Source organism: Epinephelus fuscoguttatus, linkage group LG18, assembly GCF_011397635.1.
Source record: "Epinephelus fuscoguttatus linkage group LG18, E.fuscoguttatus.final_Chr_v1".
NCBI lineage: Eukaryota > Metazoa > Chordata > Actinopteri > Perciformes > Serranidae > Epinephelus > Epinephelus fuscoguttatus.
Window position 1 is genome coordinate 17,545,979 of NC_064769.1, and position 26,314 is coordinate 17,572,292.

The 26,314-nt window shown below is 40.4% G+C and overlaps 3 protein-coding genes and 1 long non-coding RNA gene across 5 annotated transcripts; 2 read left to right on the top strand and 2 right to left on the bottom strand.

Annotated features, from left to right (window-relative positions):
• The first annotated feature begins 608 nt into the window (after nt 1–608).
• ciz1a (cdkn1a interacting zinc finger protein 1a) lies at nt 609–14,038 on the top strand. Of its 2 annotated transcripts, none has more exons than XM_049603933.1 (16): nt 609–763; nt 1,221–1,478; nt 4,020–4,147; nt 4,952–5,178; nt 5,990–6,107; nt 6,259–6,346; nt 6,581–6,693; nt 7,425–7,504; nt 7,735–7,938; nt 8,050–8,180; nt 8,271–8,364; nt 8,505–8,618; nt 8,726–8,851; nt 9,034–9,112; nt 9,261–9,382; nt 10,527–14,038. In XM_049603933.1, the coding sequence occupies exons 2-16, from the start codon at nt 1,315–1,317 to the stop codon at nt 11,034–11,036; spliced, it is 2,298 nt and encodes a 765-aa protein (XP_049459890.1). In that variant the 5' UTR covers nt 609–763; nt 1,221–1,314; the 3' UTR covers nt 11,037–14,038. The 2 variants fall into 2 exon arrangements, with proteins under 2 accessions (XP_049459890.1, XP_049459889.1); XM_049603932.1 differs by having other exon boundaries at nt 609–758.
• On the bottom strand, nt 5,961–10,846 carry LOC125905748 (uncharacterized). The gene is made up of 3 exons (XR_007451699.1): nt 10,709–10,846; nt 6,197–6,318; nt 5,961–6,098 (listed from the first exon to the last, which is right to left on the bottom strand). It is a non-coding gene; the product is annotated as an uncharacterized LOC125905748 (long non-coding RNA).
• bbln (bublin coiled coil protein) lies at nt 13,876–16,614 on the bottom strand. The gene is made up of 2 exons (XM_049603934.1): nt 16,259–16,614; nt 13,876–14,992 (listed from the first exon to the last, which is right to left on the bottom strand). The coding sequence occupies exons 1-2, from the start codon at nt 16,335–16,337 to the stop codon at nt 14,757–14,759; spliced, it is 315 nt and encodes a 104-aa protein (XP_049459891.1). The 5' UTR covers nt 16,338–16,614; the 3' UTR covers nt 13,876–14,756.
• A 1,137-nt stretch (nt 16,615–17,751) lies between these two features.
• On the top strand, nt 17,752–23,707 carry surf2 (surfeit 2). The gene is made up of 6 exons (XM_049604772.1): nt 17,752–18,205; nt 18,412–18,563; nt 18,716–18,819; nt 22,708–22,893; nt 23,073–23,203; nt 23,300–23,707. The coding sequence occupies exons 1-6, from the start codon at nt 18,131–18,133 to the stop codon at nt 23,387–23,389; spliced, it is 738 nt and encodes a 245-aa protein (XP_049460729.1). The 5' UTR covers nt 17,752–18,130; the 3' UTR covers nt 23,390–23,707.
• The last annotated feature ends 2,607 nt before the right edge of the window (nt 23,708–26,314 follow it).

Genomic DNA, 26,314 nt, shown 5'->3' on the forward strand with positions numbered 1-26,314 from the left:
AAGTTGGACAATCTTATTTGATGAGTAGCCACAGGTTACATATGATGATATGATATGTTACAATGATTTAATGAAATAATGGCTGAACTGATGAATTGATTTACCATTTAAAAAACAAACATGGATGTCCCATTTTACCTGAACATGTAATCAGAGCGAGGAAGGAATCCTAAATGTGTTTGAAGGTCCAATGCCTCTAAATTATTTTATTTGGCAACATATCTTCTATTATTAAATATAGCAGAGAACCACAACAAGCCCTAAAATTAATACTCAAGGTATTCTTTGGAATTACTACCAATAAATATCCCAAATTACTTGACTTCACCCCTGCTTGTTTCAGAGTAATTAAATTTCTCTTTCAGTTTTTAATGACAATTGGAGGTTAGTGCAACAGTGGTGGTCCACTATCATTATTATTCATATAAACTAGTGTAAAAATATAATGCAGAAATCTTAATACGAATTTTCATTAAATCTACAATCTACAGTTTTAATTACATTTTTAATTTAATTAGTCTTTAACATTTTATAATGTAGACATATAGTATGTTCAGTTCTCCAGACAGCCACCAGCAGGCGACAGGGTGCACTAACTTCACCTCAGTCAGAGAGGACGCTGCTTTCAGTCTCTTCTTTATGGGAGTTGCACTGGCCGGGACTGAGAGCAAGTATTCAACCCTTTACTATGGTTTTAGTTGGAAAATCAACAACCATCGCCACCCTCCTCTTTGAGAAATAAGTCCTGGCAACTGTGGGTAAGGTAAAATGCAGAAAGTGTCCCAGACGGTGCAGCTGTTTTGTCTGTGAGCTAGCTAGCTAGTTCGATGCTAAGCTAAGCTAACTTGTTGGGTTCAGTCACTGAGCTACGGCTAATGTAGCTTCGTTCATTTCATAGCAGGTGCAGCTTGTCCTTTATTTCTACTTTGTGCTACTTTTGGAATAAGATGCCACTCTTTATTAAAAACATAATATCAGCATGCTTGTTTCTGTCTGAAGTTGGCAAACTGAGTGAGGAAATTAGAGTGAGCTAGCTTAAGTAAACAAGAAAGTAAATTGTTGCTTACGTGCTAGCACTAGCCAGTTGTCATCACGAAATATGAGAGCGACCTGTTGTCTGAGGAGGTGCGCACACTGTTATTGAGAGCGTCTTTACATTAAGAGTTGTTCTGGCAGCGGGGCACATTATCACACAAGATTTGATTCCTCTTCCCATCCAGAGATATACATAACGAGTGTCAAAACACTGACACCTCGCACCTGCTGGTCTGTCAACTCACGGTGTAACGTAAACGGAGGAAATATAAGCTCGTAATGTTCAATCCACACATCCATCAGCAGCAGCAGCAGCAACAGCAACAGTTTCACCAGCACCTGAGGCAGCTACAGCAACTTTTCCAGCAGCAGCCTCCACCTCCCCCTCCACCGCAGCCGCCACCTGGGCACCATGTCCCCCACCATCACCATCAGGCACAGCGGTAAGGACGTTAACTCGAGGCCGGGGATTAGGCAGGGCCCTCTGGATGAGGTATGTGTGGAAGGTGGTGGCTGAGCTGGACGCCCTGCCACAACACCTGCCAGGCTGTAAGATTTTTAGGTGACTGGGAGAACGTATAGGTGTGCTGTGTTTTAATTTAAATGCAGTATTACAGCTTGGTCGTGCCTTAACCCATTAGTGAAGGGACGTCCAGTTAAGGCTCTGGCGTTGTCATGATTTTACCTGTGAAGTAAACTAACCTGCAGCTATATAATAACATTTATATCTGTTCCAATTGAGCAGCACTGGCATACCTTGTGGAAAAGTTGTAAATGTGACCACAACATTGTCTTTCTGGATCAGTTACTGTTAGGTTTTGAAACTGTGTAATGAGTATATGAAAAGTAAATCAAATCAAACTTTATTTACGTAACACTTTTCATACAACTATGCAGCCCAAAGGGTTTAACAGAGCAGGATTAAAACAGCACAGAAGAAGCAACGAGTAAACAACAAAAAATTGAAAACAGTAAACATAATAAATAAATAACAGTATAAAAGACCAAAAGAAGACTGATAAACGGAGGCAGCAAATGAAGAGGCAAAGCCAAGCTTAAATGATATTTCTTAATGTTTCTGTGAAAAATGTCCACTGAGGTGAAATCCTTAAAGGGCCAGTGTGTAATATTTGGCATGGTTTATTGTCAAATCTGAATCTGAATATGAATATTCTACCCATTAATGTGTTTATATAAGTGTATAATAGCTATAAAATAAAATTCATTTGGTTTTCGTAGCCTTATAATTATGTGTATATATATATATATATATATATATAGCAAGGGCCTTGCTTTAGAGAGGTCGCCATCTTGCACCGCCATGTATGTAAGGCAGCCCGAGCGGACAATCCAGCCAGCCAGATAACGCGTTTCGTGTGTATAAATAAACCAACGAAGACAGCGGGAGGAAGGAAGAAGGAGGAGGAAACAGCAGAGAGTGTTAGTAGTTCGTCGATGGAGAGTAGTGAAAAGTTTTTTTAGTTATAAAGTTTGCGAATGGACCACACTTACCACGCAACAGGAGAGAATGAACCCGAACCGTCATCTGCGAGGAACTCCTTGTGATGCACTCTCTGTGGCGCTTTTCCTCCTGATGATATATCTCCCCAACAATGGCAGCACCGAATCCCATTTTGTGCAGCCAAATGGGAGCGGAGGATTCAGCCTCTCTTCTCGCCCGCTCAGTATCCAGGTTCCTCATCTGTATGCTCCGGCTCAAACAGGTATGGCTCTGGGTCTGTGTCTGCTACAAGAAACTCTTCAAAATCGCATTCATAGTCGTCCATTGCAGCTAATATAGTCCGGAGATATTGCTAGGCTAAATAAACAGCTGAGCTCTGTTTACAGGCTACGCTGTCAGTGTGCGGGCTGGAGATTGGAGCAGAGAGGGGAGGGGGGTCCCCGTTAGGTATTGTAAACGAGTATGTGTGTATGAAGTGTGTGTGTGTTACGCTAGAAGAGTCAGAGTTTGGGACGGAGTCTTTTACCCCCTGGAGTGTTACCGGAGTTTTTGGACTGCTCAAATAAACTGGCCTTTTTCCTGAACGCTCCTCTGGTCTCCTGCTCGAGAGGGATTCATTACGTAACATGGTTTAGAATTCTAAATAAACATTCACCTCGTCGCTAGATAGACCTGCTCCTGAAAAACTCTTGTCTGCGCAAGGCTTTTTGTCCCTACGAGGCCACCGTCATTTACCCGACGGGAGGGGTGAGCGAGTGAGCTCTGCAATCTAGAATTTGACCACTGATGTCAACCCATTTTACACACTGGCCCTTTAAGATGCTCGGGCAGACTGTTCCTCAGCCTTGAGTCGGTTGTCAGCTGTCATACACTGTTATCTGTACTGCCCAAAGGTAGAGGTGATAAACAGCAGATTATATAAAACACTATAAGACTGATGGCCCTAGATCACCCCTGTTCTTACCTTAGCGCCTGTAAAAATGTTACCTGTCAGCTTTTGTTATTCCATTTCAAAGTCAAGTCTCACAGGTTTCTTGTTTAGTCTGAGGATGAGCAAAAGCAGTAGCCCGTACAGCTTTATTCCACCAGCACTCCATATTGTGTTGTTTTCGTTGACATATTCCCATGCTGTCATTCCATACTCAGATAATGTATTGTAATTATGTGCCATAAAAAATCTAAACTAAAAGTTGACTCTCTGTCAAAGCTGATATGGAGGGAAAATAACTTTAGATAAGGGTTAATCTTTACCAGAGTTGCTAGACAAACACACAAAATCATCATAACCGAGAAAATAACATGGACAGCTTGTGTTTGTATTTGAGAGCAAAGCTTGTGTGCGGGTGTCCATGTCACATCTTTTTTTCCATTCTGTATTTTCTACTTCAGGATGTCCACAAATTTCAAATTATCAACAGACGGAACATTTGGAAATACTGTAATGTTGCTACAGATTTCAATGAGGTTATGTCTTATGAAATGATGCTGCATGCTTATTTGCTCTTGTTTGTCTTTTGCACAGACCCATTCCTGTCGCTCCCCAGACAGCCCCTCCTCCCAGGATGGTTAGGATGTGCCAAGCAACCCAGACGACCATCATTGCCCCCAATCCCATGCTGCAGGGGGCCCTGCTGATGCAGCAGATGCAGGGTACAGTTTTTATCAAGCATAAAGTGCAGTAAAAAATTTTCACATAAAGTTCCCCTCCACCATCACCTTCTAAAATGGGAAACACATTTCGACAGCGGAAAAGACTTCAACACAGCCCCCTCAAAGAAATCTGAAACTATTAGCATTGCAGTTAGCATTTGTCTAGTGAAAGTTTTGACAGCAAACATGGTAGTGTGTGCAGTGTTTGGATGTAAACTGGACCCTGGAGCTTCCTTCCACTATCTACCAAAAACCTTATCATGGCAGATATTATTGTCTGTCACTAACGCTGTGTCAGCAACAGCTAGTTAGCCTGCAAGCTAACAAACAACATAAACAAATAAAGGTGCTAACTGCACTTATCATTCTAATACATGTGCTTGTCACAGATTTTAGTGCACAACAGACTCCTCATCTGAGTCTGGGTGTGACTGAGGCTCAAATGTATATGGCAGAATCTCTCCAATGTTTCCTCCAACACTAACACCAGCCGCCTTGCTGCACACTGTTCTTTCACTGGTCCACCCAGTACAAGCAGTGCTGTAGATAGGGAAAGAGAAACCTACCACAAGCTGTGGTGGTGGGCAGGGTGGAGGGCAGATCCAGGATTTCTCAATGAGGGAGCTCTCTCCAGGATTTTTTTGTTAACCATTGTGTGGGAAAACTAGTAAAGAAACGTTTAAGTATACATCAAATGTGTCTGGAGAGGGACTTTTAACATTTAAATAATGAACTTACAAGACATTAAAATTTTTCTGTTTGCTTATTTTTTTGCATCTCTTTTCATGCTTTGCTTTCATCCAGGTAACATGCGGAACTTTGGGATGGGTGGACAGCAGTTCCGTCAATTCTTCGGGTCCAGGTCGTCTCTGCTCGGACCGGTTCCCATGGGCATGGCTATCAAGTCCCCCATGATGGGTTTCCCGGCTGCTCGTCCGTTCCACCCTCACGCTCGCTACTACAGCAACAACAACAATAACACCCCCACCACAGCCTCTTCCTCATCCTCTTCCTCCTCCATCAGTACCACAGTAATTACCACCGCACCATTACAATGATTATAATCACAGCGTAGGGTTTCAGTCCAGCTACACAAGGGTTGCACGATTGACAAATGTAACAAGGTTTAAAGATAGTCAGCAATGGAAATGTCCTCACTGTGATGGAAGGTAATTTGATAAATTAAAGAACAAGTGTAGCAAGCATGAAATCACTTGACAGAGAATGAATCTGGATCAATTTTTATAGTCAGTCATTTTAAGATATAATATGAATGCCAAACATGAAAAAGGTCTAGCTAATCAAATCGGAATATGTGCTGGTTTCCCTTGTCTTTTATGATTGTATACTAAATGTCTCTGGTTTTTGGACAATTGATTGGACAAGTTGAAATTTAAATACAAATGTTTAGTTTGTTTTTTTTTTTTTGACATTTTTTGATAAAACATTTCATCAAGGAGATAATAGGCAGATTAATCATGAACAAAAACAGTCATTACTTGCAGCTCTAATTGATAAGAGGATAAAATATTAATTGTTTTTGTCTCTTCAGAGCAGGTGTTGATCATAATATGAGTCAGAACTCAGACTTTAAGAGGTTGATGGACTGTCAAATGCAAACTGCAGTTGCTCTGATTAAATCAAACAACTTTAAGAAGGAGCTCAACATTAATTAAGTTTGACAAAGTTTAACTTTCACACATCCAAACAAGTGTACTTTAAGGTGCACAGTCAAAATCAGTTATATTCAGCTCTAGAAAAATCTTTGTGATGTGTGCTTTTCAATGTCTCTAAGCTGCTCCTTTATCTTATACTTGGATGTATATTTGTAATCCTGCACAGGATACTGCAGTTCGCCAGCCAGACAGGAAGAGAGACAGCGAGCAGATGGCATCAGGGAGCACAGACGACCAACCAGCAGCTAGCAGTACCAATGAAGCCACTGACAAGACTGAAACAGGTAAAGAGAGTGTGTGTTGAATGTCCTATGTGACTTTCAAGCTGTGTAGAAATGTAATTTAAAGTTCTTGGAGAAAATCAGTCGCGCACATTTGTTTGATAATGTTTTTCATCTTGGTTTCCAATTTTGGTTTTCTCTTTTCCACCCACAGATAGTGCCGGGGGAGGAGTGGATGAACCCACACAGCCCTCCGAGGAACCACTTGATGAACCTGCAATGAAGAAGCAGAGGACAGAGGGGTAGGGTGACATTTTATTGCTGTGAATATAGTTGTGCCAGAACTTATTGACATTCTCATTGATAAATGTCAAACTAGGGAATGCAAAGTTTAACATAAAAGAAGCATCCTGGCTTAGTTATTAAAACTCATGGACGCAAAGAAGGCTTGAAGAAATGCTCTCCCCTTGATTACTTATTGTCAACATTTGTTCTTTTTGCCTGCTCTGACTGTTGTTATTATGTTTTTCTCTTAGGCCAGAAGAGTCCAAAGAACAGAGTGTTGTTGAGACTGTCACCATTGCAGAGACAGATGGGGACATTCTGTCCTCAGAGTGTTACAGCAACGCAGAGGACAGTCAGCCTGACGGTAAAACCCCTCAGGAAACTAGAATAGATTGTGCACTAATTTCATCTAAGGATGCTTCCCACTAAAACCAACTCAGGTCTGTTCGCCCCATTAGTCTGGTTCGTTTGGGCTGGTGTGAAAGCTGTCAGTTGAATCCTGGTGTAGACCAAACAACCAAATGTTTGTGGTGTGAAAGCAAACTAACCAACCACAAGATTTTATTAAAGCAAAAACGTGATTTTAGCATTTCAAAAGCTAAACTACGAATAAATCATCTGTTTATCGTGAAATCTGTCCACGATCCTATAACTGATCTGTATAAGGCCATGATTAGAAACTACGCCAATTATTTGGTAGTCATGGTGACACATACGCTCATCAGCGCGGCCATTTTCCCTGATTAAAACACTGTTAAAACTGCTTTGCTTGTTACAGACTCTCTCTGCTTTGTTAGCTCATTAAATCCATTAAAAAGTGTGTGTCAGCGATCTCGCAGTAATAAGCCCCAAAGTGTTACTGTACAAGACGCCTCCTTTTTGTCTCTACCCGTTAATTATTCATTATGTGCAGTCAGTTTGCAGTCTAATAATCCTAATAATGCTTTGAACAGGAACCAGACCAAACTAAAGTGCAACAATATTATTATTTTTTTGTTCTTGGTTCGAACCAAATGACCGAACTACAGGTGTGAAAGCTCCCTAAAGGTCAGTTGAGATTAATCTGATTTTTTTTTTTTTTTTTTTCTCCCCCAGACTGCATCCCTCTAGAGGAAGGAGGCTTTACAGTGGGATCAGATGTCGCTGAAGGGCTGGAGGAGAGCAGAGTTGCTGAGGTGAGAGAAGCTTTCATTTGGGATGGTCAGAGACAAAATAATGCAAACATTAAGTAGTAGATAGTTTTCAAGTAACTAAATCCCTATTGCAGATACAACTAGACAGGTAGGTCAGGCTGAGTACTATTTATCAGTATTCATCGATCTCCCGTGAACAGAGTATCTGTTTCATATATCAATTCAATAAAGGTATGACACTGAGTTAGTTCTGGTTTGCCACCTCTCTGTAGGTACACGCCTGTTTGTCAGCCCCGTCCCCATCAAGGATAACTGCAGATGACCAGCAGGGTGATTTACTCTCAGAGGAGATGCCACAGGGCAAAGATGCCCCTTTGGCTTCACCAGACAACCAGGAGGAAGAAGAAGAGGGTGTAGCAGAGGGCGCCAACAAGTTCTACTGCTACCTCTGCAGCATTACCTGCCACAACCAGCAAGTAGGTTGAAGCAGGGTGAACTTAACATGCAAGCGGCTGAAATAGTTACAGCAAATTTATGATGATTTTGAACTACTGTGTTTTTAATTTCCGTCTGTTTTTTTTTTCCAGAACTTCAAGAGTCATATGAACAGTGTTTCCCACCAGCAGAGGATGATGGAGATCCAACACATGAGCAACGCTTGCCTGGTCACCCTGCTGCCACGAGTGCACGAGTCTCTAATGGAGGCAAACAAAGACGGGTGAGTTTAAAGCACCCAGTTCAAAGCAGTTTTAAAAAGAGAAAATGATCCTCATGAGTCTTGAATTATGTGCGTCTGTGTTCTCTGCAGAGAGAAGAAAGCAGACGTGAAGCACTGGTGTGCCACCTGTCAAATCCACTACACCAGTAGCATCATGGACCACCGTCGCACCGAGGAGCACAAAGTAAAGCTGCTCTCTTTATAGATAAGCATATTTATTCGATTTAAAAGCTGAGTTCAAGAAGTTCTACATATTTAGAAAATGGTTGAAACTACTTTTCTGGTTGCTTTACATAATCAGTAATGATCTTCATCTCCTTCCAGCTCGCCAGCAGAACAGCCATCTCCTCCTGCACGGTCTGCAAGAAACACTTCAGGACCTCACAGATTTTTGTAGAGCACTTACAGTCCCAGGAGCACAGACAGAAACTGGAGAAGGTATCTGGGTTTATAATGATTTAAAACCATTTCAGTAGCAAGCAAGTATTTTCCCATAAATGAAGATGAAATTAAATATTCATGCTGTACTTGCTGCTGTTTGCTAGCTCCAGGAAAATGAGGGCTGTGAGGCCTTAGGCAAGCTAACTGCCATGGACGCGGATGGCTTTTCGTTGGAAGAGGTGGAGGGCGGCGAGGTGGAGGAGGTAGAGAAAAGACAGAGGAATGAGCAGGTGATTTGCATACGATTTGACCATGAAAGCATTTGCATTTAAATGGCCTCTAGGCTTCACATTCCCGAGGTTTAACTAAGGTCAACATCAGTGTGACGTAAGAGCTGAAATAATATTATCAGTGCTTCATAGTTGACGCATTTGTTGTACTTAAGTTAATTATCTCTGGTGACCTGGTACAGGATGACTGGCCCTTCCCTAAGGAAGTGACTCTAAAGGACATGGCCAGTGATGAACAGTATGACCCTGACACAGTCTACGGTGAGTGACGACAAATTCCTGATTGGCGCATAGTTCACTTCCTTGTCTTCCTGCACATTCTTGTTGTTTGGATTTACTGATAACATCCAACCTTACAGTGTAACATCACATCTGTGTGTCATGTATTCTTGAATTTCCTCTACCACAGGGTCCAGTTTTTTTGTTCCAGTAGCAGGTTTTATCTGCAGACTCTGCAACAAGTTTTACCACTTTGAATCTTCTGCCCTTCACACCCACTGCAAATCACTGAAGCACTTTGAGAATCTTAAGGTTGGTTTTTGATGACTTCACTCACTTTATTCCCACTATTAAAAAGGGCATAGCTGGTATAACTGATTATTTTTGGCCCAATGAAGTTATCGTGCTACTTGTTTTTAAGGGTGCTCACCTAACACCACTGAGCTAGCTTACGATGCAGCTGATAACTCCAACACACGAAAACCCACATCAGAACAGTCTAGTCTAGCACTATAGATAAGAGGATTACAGTAATTTGTATTTGTATTTTGGGGGTGAACTGTCCCTTTAAACTACAGCAACCAGTGCTTGGTTATTTTGGGAGCAGCTTAGAGTTTAACGGTACAGCTTTCTTGTGGGATGAATACAGTTTTATTTAAGGAAATTAGAATAAAAGCTTAATGTGTACAACAGTAAATTATACTCTAAATTATATATATTTATAATGTAAATTTTGTCAGATATTTTTTTTTGTTTAGTCTTTGTCCTGTGTCAAACGTCCTTGTTAGTTTTTATCATATTAAGTCAACCTGAGCATATTTTTTTTTATACAAGTCAGGTTTTAGTTGACGAAAAGTCTGGGCATTTTATTTTTATCTGAGTCAAAGAAAATGCTAATTTTAGTTTAAGTCAGTGAAAACTGTCTACATTTTAAATCATAAGGTTATAATCAACATTTCAGTCAGCCCACTCAAGCCACATAAGATTATAACTCGTCGTTATCAGATGAAAAACAGGTTGAGTCACTGCTCGCCCTGTTACAGTTCTTCATCGGCATCCACCTGCACATAACCGACACTTGCAACACGGACCAACACGCAGGCAAACACACACTCCAGTGCATGACCTACACTTGTGTTTACTGACACCCACTCTTTCTCCTACATACACGCACACACACACACCTACATACATATTCACCGACCAGTCTATAATATTTCATTAGCATTTTATCAGTGCATACAGAAAGTGTCTCATGTTTCACATCATCTGATCAGCCTTAATAGAGACCACCAATTAAAATGAAGTGTGAATATTGTCTTGTGATGATTGGAGGCTGAGCAACCAGAGCACCCTCAATGGGCTGGTGTACGTTAATCTGCTTGCAGTTATCCTTGATGAATTTCCAAAGGTTTTTGTAGTATTGTAGCATTTTGTTTCTGCTTTCTCTTCTCAGAGGTACAGAGAGCTGCTGAGTCAAAAGAGTGGAGCTGTTGAATCTTCCAGAGAGTATCCTCTAGCTGCAGGCAGCCCCAGGCCCATAACCAAAACCCCGACAGACTGTTTGGATGAAAATTCCCTCCCCGATGAAACAGTAGTGACGGAAATAAACTCCACACAGCCTCTCATTTCACTCACCCGACTGAACACGCAGACAAATGAACAGCAACAGAAGGAGCAAGCAGAGCCTGACCCAACCTCACGGGACTCCATCAGCGCCTCAGCAACCAGCAAGGAGGAAGAGACCACATCCCAGTTACCTGTGGTTCAGGAGAGTCCAGCCGAGCTACCTGCTGTTAACACAGAGGAGCCAGACTCAGAGCCAGCAGCTGCTGCTGTTGTTGTGGATGCTAATGAAGAAGAAGAGGAGGAGGAAGCTCCCGCTGTCACAGGGAAAAGAAACGGCACAGGGAGGGCAAAAACCACATCTAAACGCAGGTCGGGAAGGGCCACAAACAGACGCTGAGGCAAAGCCAAGATGTGGAGCGAGTGGAAACTTGGCACAACCTTAGGTCAGGGTGTGTCAGTGTGTGAAGAGGTGCTTTCATGAAACCGAGACCAAGAAGTGAGTGAACAGCCCTGCCTCTCTCTGTGTCGGAAAGTTGGAATTAAGCACACACCAACAAATAGGAAGAAAAATGGTAAATCACAGCGGAACATGACTTATTATGTGCTGCTCTCCCAGGGTGGGAAATTAACTCCTCACAGTATCAAATACAGGTTGAATCAGTGATGGGTGAGTATCTTAATACTGGCTCCCAGTCAGAATGTGATGTTTTAGAGTCGTCTAATCTCCAGCCTCACCTATGTGACACACTGTATATGCGTTTAGCTCAGAACAAACCCTTTTACAATATTTACAGATCAGTAACAATTGAATTTATGCTGCTGAAAAATAAGTTTTTAAGTAAAGAGAAGCTCAGTCACCTGAACACATGGATACATGTGTTGTGTCCTAATTTCAAAAGCAAACTAAAATCTAAGCAGATTCATTGGATGTGTCAAAGTATCCTTAAAAAAGTCACTTGCACAGTTCTGCCACAGAGCAAAAAGGAAATGTAGGAGTTGCAAAACAAAATAAAAACCGGCAAAACAGCTTTGTGAATGCCCCAGGTAACAACTACTGGATGAAAAGTCATGCAATTTGGCACCGACATTCATTTCCCAATCATGATGAATTAGAATAACTTTGACTTTCCATGTAGCGCCGTCATCAGGTCAGAATTTCAGTTTGGTTTAAGGCCAAATAGCTGCAAGACCAATGACGTTCCTGGAGTCAGTGTATAGAGCTAATACACAGTTGTTAGCATGCTAACATGCTAAACTAGGATGGTGAATATGGTAAACATACCAGCTTAACATCAGCCTATTAGCATTGTCACTGTGATTATGTTGACATGAGGATTTATCTTAAGGCACAGTGCTACGTACGACCTCACGGAGGCGTTACCATGGCTGTAGCCTTGTTTGTTTACGAACAACAAAAACAGTTTACTGCAACCATTATACTGTGTGTACGTGGAGCGGGATAGGGACACACTGATGTAAAATTATAGAAGCTAAGTGCAAATTTAATATATAAAGTTTTTTTGAGGTGTAGTATGATGAGGAGAAACCTTTTTTTTTTTTAAGTTACCCCATCTGCAAAATTCTTTTTTTTCTTCACTTTCTAATATCAATAATTGAAATAATTGTAAATGAACAGTGTCCAGGCTTTTTAAATGAGGCTAAAGGAGGAGGCTGGTAGATTTCCTGTCCACTGGCTCATGATCTGACTCACCAAATTTTATTTCCCACCCTGCGGTGTCCTCAGTGATCAGAAAGTTGATGGGCGCCGATTGTCAGCTTCTGCTAATTCTCTAGCCAGCTAGATGAACGATTGTTAACTTAATATAACCTACACGTGGATACATTTTTCAACATTGCTAACCATGTAGCACATGCTTTTAGCGAGCTGAATTGTAGAATGTAACCAATTTAAGTGATTGAGCAGGTGACAACTTTTGTTTCAAGAAAGTGTTAAAATGGTACTTTGGCTTAAGTGTTGAGAAATGCTGAACCTTGAATCTGATCGTTTTGTTCGGGGCATTTTGTTATTTCCGCCAAGGAGGGTGTGTTTTTGTTTCGGTTTGTCGGTTTGTCAGCGGGATTACTGAGAAACTACAGGCCTGATTTCCCTGAAACTTGGTGGAAGGGTGCGGCACAGGCCAAGGAAGAACCCATTAAGTTTTGGAGCAGATCCAAATTGTGGTTATTTGGCCCTTCTATTTATCCTTTTTCTTTTTTTTTCTTTTTTTTTTGACATTTTTGATTCAATTTGATGTTGTGTTTGGGGTGAAGAAGTTGTCAGCAGCTACAGCCTGTAGCTACATAATGAAGAGTTTAAAATGTCTTAAGATTCAACAGCCTGTAGGAGCTGAATGTAGTGTTGAACGCCTATCAACAAAATGTCTAAAAACCATTTCACATCTGCAAAGTCGTATGGGAAAGGATGCTGTGTGTTCTTGCAATGTTAAAGGAGCCCTGAAGTGAGTTGGCACAAAAGGCTGCACTGTGTCTGCATTCTGCTCATTTTGAAATTTGAAAGCGTGTCAGTCGAGGCAGGTTTACGCTGCTTGAAGCTTGAAAGACTTTCATGCTGGGTGTCTAAGATTGCACCCACAAGTCAGTCTTATAGCTCAGAATTCATAAAGATAAAAGCATTTGCATAGAATTGATCATGATGGCACAATAGATTTTAAACAATCATATTTTGTGTCACATTCCCATTTACATCTGTCGTGTGCTTACATAAAAAACTATCTTTAATTTTCATGGACTTGCAATGCTTTTAGTGATCGTGCTTTTCTCATTAAGATGTTTTATTTGCTATACACTGGACAGATGGACACAGCTGAGTTCACGCAAGAAGGACAAACCATGAAGTGTCTGTATGTATTTAATGTAGCAAATTGTCCTCGCAGACTTTAAACTCTGATTTTAAGCAGCAGTAACATGCAGTCAGTTATCCCAGTTACAGATTATACAGATGTACAATTTTGGATCCAGCATTTCAGCAGTCACAAGGCTTCGTGACTAGTGTGCTGCTCTGGAAACATTTCATCCTCCATTGTAGAGAAGGATATTTCAAACCACCGAAAGTGGTTGGCTGACACATGTAGCAACTCTCATAGTCATGGTGGCGACTGTCACATGATCAGTGCCGCATCACGTTCTGTCAGAAGGAACCAGATATGAGACTGTGAGAACAGGAAGGAGCAGGAGAGAGGAGAAGGACATGAAAGGATAAATCTCAAACAAAGCTGTATGTTTCTTATCGTATTTTTATTCAGCTACTGACTCAATTGAGATGAACAAACCGGTGATGTTTTCTAACTGCTGGAAGTTTCATGTATTTTTGGATTTTGTTTTCTGTTTGGGGTGGGCGGGGGTCATTTTAATTTATATTAAAATGTCTGACAATTCCCACACTTTGTCGACTTCATTTTGACTTTTAATTTAGGACAGCACTTAATATACAAACACTCCTAAGGCTGCTATCTTAACCTAAACACATTAATGACAATTAAGAGGACAGCAGATTGACATATTCATAGTCATGCTGCACATTAAAAAATTGTAATACAGTGGTAAACATATGGAATGTTGCATACTTATTTTCTGTGTGAAACAAATAAGAACACAGAGTGCACAGCTGTTACAAAGCTGACTGTCAACACCGAATGGATCAACACACAACACAGAAGTTCGATTTTAGGCTGGTTACTGTAGTTTTTAAGTTATTTTTGTCATCAGCTTTTCGTGTGATCCTGATTTTTAGAATATGTTCTCATGATGTCCCACTTGGACTTTAACAAAGCAAAGGCATACAGCTTTTTAAACATCAACTCGAGACTTAAATCTCACCGTAACGCCCCAGGTAACTTCTATAAGAAGCTGCTAAAGGTCTATAAATTCCAAACATCGGCACACTACAGTTCAACAAAAGGAGAAAACCTAGATGTAGTTCAGTGATGGAAGAGGAGCAAAATATCACTGTTTTACACACATATACTTGATGGTGGAGGTAAATTCACAGCATTGGATAGACATGGACTATGCAGGTCGAGGGTCGTCAGTCCAACAAACAGAGGTTAGAGGTCGAGTCAGCTTTCATAAATATTTCCATCTCCGTATTTTGCTGAGCTCAATCCCCACCATCCTTGCTCTGGTCTTCTTTGCTGGTTGAGGAGTCGTCCCCGTCTGCAGGACATTGCCCCTCCTCATTTTGGGAGCCAAGCAGCTGGGCCCTGAACTCCATCCGGGCTTGCCTGTTCGACTCCATTAGTTCGTGCAGTTTGCCATTGAGTGAATCGTTACGTTCCTCCAGGTCATCAAGATAGGTGTTGATCTGATCCAGCATGGAGTTGATGGCTTCATACTCTGTGGAGACACAGCAGAGAGATGACGCTTCTCAGAAGCAGCAGCAAAGAACTACTGCAAGAACCAGACAGAAGACCCGCACTCATTGTGCAACGTTTTGATGTTAACAGAGGTCTTTGTCAGGCATTTTGAAAAGGATTTTAGTTGTCTTATTTTAATTGTCTTTATATGTTTCCTGAAGTGTTTACCAGCCAATCAAAATGCTACACAAAGAAGACAAAGATTTTATATAGTTTTTTGTAAGACCAGATCATAAAAAGAGCAGATTTGTTTTGTTAAAATGTTTTAAAACTCAGAAATTTTATAAAGGATTTCAAAATGCCTGAGGAAGATCTCTGTTGGATCAAAACATTGCACAATTAAAACTGGTGGGAGCTTTAAATACTGTGTGTGGATCTCTTTTGGATCCAGCACATGTAAAGTTATTTTGGATGTGCGTGTCCTCCACCCAGCTTGTGCAAAGCAAAGAACAACTGCAGAGGAAAAAAAAGGTTTCTAGTCTTTAATTAACATGAAAGCTACAGTTTAGCTTGTAAGATGGTGACTACTTTCCATCTTTATATCCCAAACGCCCCGTTTGTTTGGACAGGATTAATGCTACCAGAATTACCCCCTTTTGTGGGTTTCCTAGAACCAAGAGTAACTGTAAAATTTATTGTGTCTGTGACAGGAGTGGAGGGCACCTTAAATCAGGGCTACACATATAGAGTATGTTGGACAAATATTCAGCATTTCCCCTCCCATATCAGCCCATCCCAGAAAGACAGTTATCTAAAAATGAGAGCAGATTAAACCTGAGCGTTGGAAAATTACTGTATATGTGTATTAAAAAAGAATAGTTTAGAAAACTTAGACAACATTAATCTGACAGCTGTGTAAAACATGGGAAATCTCAGGAAATTAACAAGAAATAATGAATAATACTGTCTAATATATCAGAGCATTTCCAAACACTTCTGTAGTAGTGAACAAATCAACGTAATTTGATGACCTGAACAAGGATTTTGAGCTAAAAATGACAGACAGTAATGATGTTTAACTGCAGATAAATCTTTCATATAACTGCTGTCAAGCTGAGGCCATGACAGTACATGTCATGATATTACTGAGTCAGTTATAAGTGCAATATTAAAATAAAATACATATGTTTGACCCAGCTAAGCTAATTTCAAGTCACTGTCACCTGACTGGTGTTTCTGCGGAATTTCCCATTCACTGCAATAACCTTAGCATCGCTTACAATGAATGAACACATTAGCGCATTACCTTCCTCCTCGAATTCATCTTCGTCGTTGATAATGCCGTCCTCCGCTGAGATGTTGGGATCCCCGTTTGGTCCAGACATTATTTAAATATTCACGTCAATGACTTTATTACAAAGAGAAATACGTAAACTAGCTAGGCTTACTTTTGTTGCAGTTGAGCTAGCTAGGTTGCCAGCTAATTAGCATTAGCAAAGTAACGAACAACAAATGAAACCCAGCTAAATAAACAACAAGTTTTCTGTCAAATGTCTATTTTCACTTTATTTGCAGTAAAATGAATCCTCAAATATCGGCGAGGCTGGTTTGAGTTAGCTTGACATCTGTCGGGACGTCAGATATTTGTTTACTGAAGCGATGAATTATGGGAAAATATGGGCGGGGTGTTGGCGTCCTCATCGAAGATCGTTTATTAGAGTGATGACTCACTCTGTACGGATAACCTGATGGTAGTTGAACGAAATATATTTAATATTTCTTTTTTTTTTTTCTTTTTTTTTTTAATGTAACACAAGAAATTTACATAGAACAAATCAGGGCTAAATACAAAAGACAAAAGCAGCAATGGTGGAAATGATGCCAAAATACAATCAAATACAAAAAAGCAATAGAGGTGCCGTTATACTAAAAATAATATTTTTAAAACAAAAAGGCCACAAAAACAAAATGAAGAAACAATCAGGTAAACACATAAGGAGCACAAAAGAGCAAGGTAAGACACACTTAAAGACCAATGACCTAGGTAGAGATGTATCCATTTTTTTTTAAATTATTCAAATTTTCCATGCAAGGTGGAACAGAAAATATTCCAGTCCTACACTCTAGGAAATCTGTAAATGTTATCACGTTACTCACATTAGTGCAAGGCCTGACTATGACATTTAATGCTTCTCTCATCTCGCCACACCATATTTGACCACATTTCAGTCAGGAACACCTTAGTCAAAGAAAACTTTATTTCCATTTGCAGTATTATATTTGGCGGTATGGCTCTGTTCTGGGGCCTCTCTGCCTTTCCTAAGCCAACACAGAAAGCCTCTTCCATGCGGCAGAGAGAGCAGCAGCAAAGACCCCCCAGGAACAGAACAGAGCAGCATCAATGACAAACAGAAATGACATTAATAAGTCAGACACAACATGAAAAGGTGGAGCTGGGGTGGAGGCCGGTTGCAAAGCAGCTTGCAGAGGAAGTAGCAACAGTAGGCAGGCCAGAGCAGTTTAAATAGGGCACCTTGAATGAGATTCACCATTTGGTTGCATAGAAAGTCATCATGTGATCTATCAGCTACTACATCGTGTCCTGCCTGACCTAACGCTATGCTCAATTTTTGGTTTCTGAAAATACGAACAGAGTGGACTATCTTTTTTTTCCCTGCTCTCTGATTCTGAGCTGTCAGACGCCATCAGTCAGCTGACTGGCCTCACTGCTGTCACCTGACTTAAGTCAATTATGGTTTCATTTTGCCGTCTGTAGTCACTTTAACTCACTTTTATTCTGTTTAATGGCACACTAGCTACAGATATAAAATACGCTGACGGGTCTGTGTCATGGTAGCCGATTTATTTTAGAGCGATATACAACTCTAGTTAGCTACTTTAGCTAATTTAAGCTAATCGGTTTTCTTGCTAGCATTTCTGACAACCTCAGCCTTACTCTGTTTGCTCAATTTGATTTTTATCAAAGGGTCGCGCTTGATAATACCACTATGATAGCTAAATCCTTTCATCTAAGCTGACCTTCCCCACTTTGATCAATGGGTGGCGCCAACATATCATGCATCAGAGTCGGAGCAGTCAACCCACGTGTAGTCACTTCCTGTTAGGGGGGAGTCCTGATCAACACACGGGAATATCTGTTTTGGAGTGTTTTTAAGCTATGGATGAATTACCTGCGGATCTTAAAGCCTTTCTTCTGAACCACCCGTTTCTTCAGCTTACAGATGCCAAAAAGGTTAGCGAGCTAATTGCACCAAATTTCACGAAACACACTGTGCAATGTGATGCTAGCTGTGATGCTAATGTATATCATGTGAAGTGTTGTGGTGGCTGGCTGCATGTGTTGGCTGAACAACCTGCAAATGATTAACAGGGTTATAGCTGCACCAAGCTAAACCACACGAGTAACACTACTAACTGTACAACATGCGTTGTTTGCAGATCAAATGCACTCTGAATGGCCATGAGTTTCCATGCAACCTGACGGAGATAGAGAAGTTCACTAAAGGGAAGAAGTATGAGAAGCTGAGTGCCGCAGCAGACTTCAACTACAGCCAGTATGAGCCACACATTGTACCAAGCACAAAACAAGCGTAAGAGAAACTCCTTCCTTATTTGATTTGCAGCAGTTGCATTAACTGTGATGGAAATGCCATAATTTGTTGCTCAGCAATAGACTGAATGAGTGAAGCTAATGTGCACCTGTCTAATGTGCTGTGTCTGATGCCTCCTGTCTGTTTCCCAGCAATCAGCTCTTCTGTAAGCTCACCCTCAGACACCTCAACCGGCAGCCTCATCATGTCTTGAGACATGTTAATGGGAAACGCTTCAAGAAAGCCCTCTCCAAATGTGAGTGTTATACCTCTCTACATATATACATGCATCATAGCTTTCTTCACAGGTTATTAATGGTCTGGTGTCTAAGATTTAGGGGGATTTAGTGGCATCAAGTGGTAAGGACTGCAAATTGCAACCCCAAAGCCCAACAAAATTCTGTCCAAACCCAACCTTCAGTGTGGCATATTTCAGCCCGAGCCCGATTAAAGCCTGACATTTTTCTTAACAAGCTTCTATGCAAGAACAAGAACCAGAGTCATTCTGCAATTTTAATGTTCTTTATTTATGAAAATGGCTCCATAGTGGAAGAAGTGAACATATGCAACATGTCTGAGGACAGAACACACTCTCACATTCTTATACACTAGAAAATTACGCCAAGGCCTTAGGGTTTTAACTTAAGCACAATTTAGAGCAATATGTAAAACATCCAGAGGGAAACAGTGTTACTAAAATAAATAAGCTTGACTAAAGACTTGGAATATGAACTTAATAACATATATCAAAACAAATAGCTCAGGATAACAAAATTAAAAGAAAACATCTATAAAAATAGATAAACAGAATCGATTAGTAGCCTTTGACCCTGGCTCTGAATCTGTATCGGTTGGCATCACTCAGCATGCCTTTGCAGAGTTGAAGTTACTGTCTTTTTGCTGTCATATTAAAACAGAGTGTCACAAGCCCGGTTCGGTAAACTGTAATCACCTGAATCCAGTCGTCTTTTCACCTCCTCAGCATCCTGGGGTTTTTTTTCTGTCTCTCTCTATCTGACGGGAGGGGCAAGGCTATGGGGCTCTTGCATGTGTGTCCCTAATAAAGCCCAAGCCCAACTTGAGCCTGTGAAATATGTGCGAAATAAGGCCCAATCTGACCCGAAATTCTTCGGGTCCTGACGGGTCCTGTTGGGTTCGGGCGCAGATCTCAAGCTCTACTTCTGCTGGTTGGATTTCCTTCAGTGTTCACTGTTCAGAGGGGTTTTACCAGGAGTTGAGTTATCCACAGAGGTGTCTTCCTCTCCAAAACAAACGGACCTGGGGCCTGTATCACGAAGCGAGATCAACCTTTCCTGGGTTACCCAGACCTATTCTGGGTTGACTAACCCTAACAGTGGCAATCAAGATAATCAGTATCACGACGCTGGATATCAACTCGGTAACTCAACCCAGGGTTGCTTTATCAAGAACCGTGAACGCACACGCAGCGGACCAATCACAATCATGAGAGAAGCGCAGCGTCACTGAGCGTCACTGTTAGAAGTTAGAAGCCACTAAAAGCTAATCAAAGAAATTCCCCTGTCAAAACATCAATGAAATCACATAATAGAAAAGAAAAAAAAAACGAGTGAGGAAATAAGAAATAGAGGAGGAGAGAGGGAAAAATCAAGACAAAACAAGGTAGCAAATAAAATTATGTGTAGGTTAAATTACTTAGTAATAATTAGTGGTTCAAGTGTACCTGTACATCTGACACTGATCACACCCTTGAATCCCATGAAATCAGTGCTGCGCAGATGAATTGCGTGAATTGCAATTATCGTCTAACATCACTGCGTCTGATAAATTGGTCTTCTTTGTCATAACGTTATATATGCTACAATAAAGCTTAAAGCTGACGCCACAATTAAATCATATCAACACCAAATTGATAGTCTGAATAAAATCATCCTGATATTGAGCTGTGTTAGAAATTAACAGCTGCGCAAAAATATACCTAGTGTCCCTCTTTAAAAAACAAAAAGGAAAATCCCTCAAACACCATGAAGTGTAGACATGATAAGCTACTTTCCACATTTCCAGCAGCAAAGCTGTCAATTAGGCCCATTTTCTTTAACAGGGATCATTTCCTCCAACAAAACAAAATGTTGGCACTAATTAATGGTGCTATTAAGTGTCCGCAAATGATCAGTTTCTTTCTTATGAAGGGGTGGGATGAAAGTTCGACTTCTTTCCACTCCTTTTTGAACAATCTTTTCATTGTCTGTTGTTGTTGCTTTCTTTTCTTTTTTAATGTTCAAAATAAACTTTCAAATCAAAATCAATCAAATTAATTAAACTTCCCGTCATGTCTGGGCTGCAGTTCTGCCAGCGGAGTCAATTTTTTCCAAACAGCAGATTGGCCAGTGGGTGGTGCTTTTTATAGGATCAGATTCAACCCTGATCTTACCCTGCTCCAGAGCAGGATAGCCCTTCAGAGCAAATCACCATGGTGATCTACCCGATAAGAACTGAACCGGCTTCGTGAGACCGAAAACCCAGGGTTAACCCTGAAGTTACCTCGCTAAGACAAAATCCTGCTTCGTGATACAGGTGATTAAAACTGATTAAAAACACTGAAAAATAGAAGCTTCATGTTTCAGATCAGTGTTTCACCAACGCTGATGGGTCGTTAGCCTAGCACCTGCTAATGTGTGCTCCACTTTTCTTTCTGATAACTTAATCAGGAGCTGAATTATCCGCAGAGGTCTCTTCCTCTACAACACAAACATACCTAGTGATTTAAAGCAGTAAAAACACTGAGTAGAGCAGTTTCATGTTAAAAAGCAGTGCTTTTCTGACACTGCTCATCACAAAGTGGTTGCTAACTACAGTGGCAAGCGTGAAAATGCAGATGGCTCTATTTAAAGCCAGTGTTTGGTTTGTCTGCTCTGGGCAACTGAAGAAATATGGCGATCCCTGTGAATGAGGACCTGCTCCTGTAGATATGTGCAGCTCATTCTAAGCTAACAAAAAATACAACAATTATTATTTTCAGGTGATTATACACCAAAGAAAACACACTTATTATATCATATTCCATTTCTGCCAGTATATCCACCCAAATCCTACACACTGGATGTTAAACTAGGGGGTTTAGCATGCCTTTTGAACAGAGGGGATGTTATATAACTCAAGAACAAAGTCACATAGGCGTTTAGTGTGATACTCATCACACAGGAAGGAAATAAAACCTATCTGGTGCATATCAGCTGATAAAAATGTGTTTCAGTGGTAATGCTTTTCTGCTGAACATAATCACTCTAAATCTGCTTGCCCAACATTTTTTGAAATATACTTTGCTTTTGTTGAATTCATTAAATCACAAACACCTGCATCAATTTAATTTCTTAAAAAAAAAAAAAAAAAAAAAAAAAAAAGCATAAACCATTAACTCTGTCATCTCCACATCACCCAGGCAGTTATCTAGTCATAATATTCACATGAAGTTTTAATTTCACACTGATGGACTTCTACAAGGGTTCCTACCCAGTATGGAAAGTTTTAGTTTTAGTAGTTTTCAATGTACTAGTTATGAGAAAAGTAAACATCCTTTCTGTGTAAGGAAACCATGTCTTTATGGCTGCTGTCTTCGTCGTTTCCATGGACGCAATGACAAAAAAAGGCTGCACAGATGCTGTGAAAATTAAATTATATAACTATTTCAGCTCATTTTTGCTTCTTATTTATACAAGAGACAAAAGTATGGGGTGAACAGTTATGTAATATTATTTATTCAAAATGTGAAGGGAAAATGATACGAGTATAGATAGCACCAGTTGGCTTACTTCCTCTTTGGGCAGACATTTCACAGTGGACCATCGTCCAACTTTCTGCCTCAGAATATGGACTGCATGGTCACAATGGGCCAAATATGGTCTGGAAATTCTGGAAAAATCTGGAATTTTGAAATGAAAAATGAGTAGAAACCCTGTTCAACATCTGTAGTGTTGCTTCAGCTCTTATCAGTGTTGCCATTGTACCTTGGTCCTCCATTACTCCCTGATGATGTTACTTAACCTTTATGATGCCATTGTTTGCAGATATATACTGTATGTACAGTCCATGTAATACACAGCAGTTACAGTGGACAGTTCACACTGTCGACTTGATCACTGACATGCCTGTCTCCATCCTGCTCCAGATGAAGAGTGTGTGAAGCAAGGGATTGAATTCGTCCCAGCTAGACTCAAACAGAAAAAGCCCAGAGACACTGGAGAGGAGGTCAATCACGGGAGGCCCTCAAAACATGGGAGCAGCTCGTGGGAGCCCTCATCCAGTGACGAGGATCATAGTGACTCAGAAGACAGCATGAGTGACCTCTATCCACGTCAGTATCCCCTGCACACGCTGTAGATGCCTTTGTCCACCTCTGTTAGGGTTGTCACATCTAACTGTGTGTCATGGAAGTCCAATTAACTGTTTAACAAACACAGTGTCTATCGGAAGATTAGGCTTGTAGGATTGCTGTTTCACTTTGCTTAAACACCGTGTCGTGTGTTCCCACAGCAACAATATTCACTTTAAAAAACCAGGCGGAAGAAGGTAAAGAGGGTGACGGGGAAGAGGAAGACGACTTCCAAACAGATGAAGAGGAAGAAATGGAGGTGGATAAGCCGGCGCTGCAGAAACGCAAGAAGGTCTTTAGAAAATTGAAATGGAATCCAATCAATGTTAATAGCTGGCACTGATGAAATGTTGTTCTCCTTGACTGACATTGCTGTTCTGTCTCTCAGGTCCAGGGCGGAGGTTTTCAGAAGAAATTCAGAAATAACCACTGGAAATCAGGGCGTAAGAAACATGGGAAAGTGCCGAATGGAAAGTAAAAAGCAAAACCAAATATGTACAGTATTTTTATACCTGGTAGTTTGTCAGGGAGCAACACTGCACTTCCAGTTTGGAGTCGTACTCCTGTTTGATCCAGCCTGACCTTTTGTATATGTGAACATCTGTTTCATATTTTCCGCATATGAAAGGTGTCCGTTTTCTGAGCTGTGATGTTGCACAGCTCAGACGAGAGTGGTTTACATGAAGTGGAAAATGTGTTAGTGGCAGTAAACACATAATTTTAACTGGATAAGTTGTATTGTCTGGTTGCAACCAAGTGTTCAAGTATAAAATACATCTCAGTTTGGATTTGCAAACATTGTCTGTGTTTTTTTTTTTTTATTATTTACCATCATTGCCTATAAAATGGATGAAAGGGGTAAGATGTTTACCGACAGTAGCTATTGCAGCCGCTAACCTATAATCATTTGACAGAAAAGTGCTGTTCTGAAAACGCATTTTATGACTTGTCACTTTCCAAGAGGAAACCGTAGCCTGACATGCATCTACCTTCTGTGTATCTATTGCATGGTATTTTTTACAGAATGAATTTTACTGTTTCATAAACAGAGGTGGTGTAGACACACGCAGAGGACTGTATAAGAAAGTGGCTGAAGGTACAGCATGGAAAAATAACCACTTTACTTTGCAGTAGCAGGTAATTGCTGATGTAGCCAGCAAACAGTTTTGACAGCTACATCAGCAATTACATCAGACAGACTGTCAAGAAGCTTTTATGCTGTAGATAAAAGCGCCTCCAGTGCCTTCATAAACGTTTTTACCCAGGATGGACAGATTTTTCTGCAAAAAATTTCAAGACGGTCATGACTTTGTGGCTCCAACCAGTCACTGCAACAAGTTGTCAGTGATGTATTCTTCTAAAAAATTTTGTGTAACTACGTTTCTTCCAAGCCAAATGTTAAGAGTAAGTCATGTACATTGTGCGGAACACATAATACTTAATGCATTTAAACAACAGCAGTTGACATGGTGTTTCAGTGGACCACTGCATGTGGTGGGCTAACAGGGATCACTCACAAGTTAAAAGACTTTCTCCAAGTCTTTGGTCTCAGCAGTTAATGAGCCATGTGGCCTCTTTTACACCTCCATCCCTTTTCCCTTCACGTAACTCTGCTCTTTCATGGCAGTTGTGTTCATTATCCTCTCACCACGCCAACATCAGTGAGTAAATGAGAACAATAAATAGATAGCTGAAGGCAAAAAGTTCATAAGCGTTAATGCTCAGTTATTGTTTGACCTTTGACATGGGCGACACAGGGACTTGTCTCTAGACCAGGAGGGTGGTGTCCTCATCCAAGGGGCACACTGAGACACTCAGTGAGAGTGAAAGATTTCAACCCAACAGTATGGGAAATTATAGACAGACGTGTTAGTTATCTCCATCGCCATTATCAAAACCCAAAAATAAGATTACATTAGAAAGCTTTATTAATATCATATGGGGAAACACATTTGTCACCAGGAGCAACTTGTACAGACAAGAAACCCAACAAATACAAATGCATGAAACAACAAATGGCAAAATAAAAAGACATTTGAGATACAGTCAACAGCTAGGACTACATCTAAAAGTGATCATTAAAGAATCTGGCCACTGCTGGAATAAAAAGACCTACTAAGTTGTTCATGAGAACACAGAGGCATCCTGAGTCACTCGCTGAATGAGCTTCTGAGTCCATTAAGACTACAGTGTGATGGATCACTTTCATAATACAGAAATGTTTTTAGTTTGGCCCTTGTTCTCTTTGCTAAATGCTGGAATATCTGCCTCCAGTAGAGTTTCAGAGCTTTGTAGGATTAATGGCAAGGAGAGAGAACGCTGCCTCGACACTTTATCAAGAATATTTATGTTGGTTCTCACTCACCTGTGTATGTACTGTATGCACAGTTCGTGTTAAGTGTTTTGTCTAGTCCTAGACTTAAAATGTGAGGATTAAGTTGTTAAACACAACAGAAAACCATACTTTTGCAGGCTGAAGGTTGTGTGATATTAAAGCTTCTGTATTTATTTGTTTTACCTGTTTTGTGATTTGTTTAAGTAGTGCAGCTCCTACTTACATGAAAAAAACCCTTTCTTTTTTTATAATGTATTCATTCATTTATTAATGCATTCAGTAATTTTTTTAAGTGCACACAAATTCTGAACCTATAATAATCATAATTTAAATGCACTTCAGAATCAGAATTAGGTTTATTGCCAAGTTTAAGGACATATAAGTAAAGTGACTTTCATCTGCAAAATGTTACTAATAGACACATACCAACCAGGAAGAGAGTCAGAATGACCACAAAGAAACATAAAACAACTAATAAGAGACATATAACAACTGCTGAAGATGTAAAACAGTTGCAACAATGGAAAGGGGGACTACAAAGAGACACAAAATGACTACAGAGATGCAAAGCATCTACAAAGAGGCTCAAAATGATCACAAAGCAATATATGACTACAAAGAGACACACGATACCGAAAAGGGGGACCATAGAGCGAGACAAAACCACTATGGAGATGCTAAGCAATTTCAAAGAGACTCAAAATAACCACAGAGACACAAAATTATTACGAAGAGATGAAAAGCAACTACAAAGAGACCCAAAATCACTGTGAGACAAAGAAAGAAAGAACAAAAAAAGGGGCTGAACAACTTTAAAATGTTTGTCTTGCTGCTATGTAGGAGAGGTGGTGGGGCCGTCTGCATATCTATGTCCAGGGGCCCATTGTCCCATAATTCACCAATGAAAAAAGGAAATTGTCTTGGTATCTTGGTACATAACAATAAACCGCAAGAGAGAAGGAAAACAAGTACTCATAAATATAAATGTTATTAGAAAAGCGTATAGTTGATTATATGAGAATTATATCAAATTACATGTGAAATATGTGTTTTAAATTAAGAGAGCTG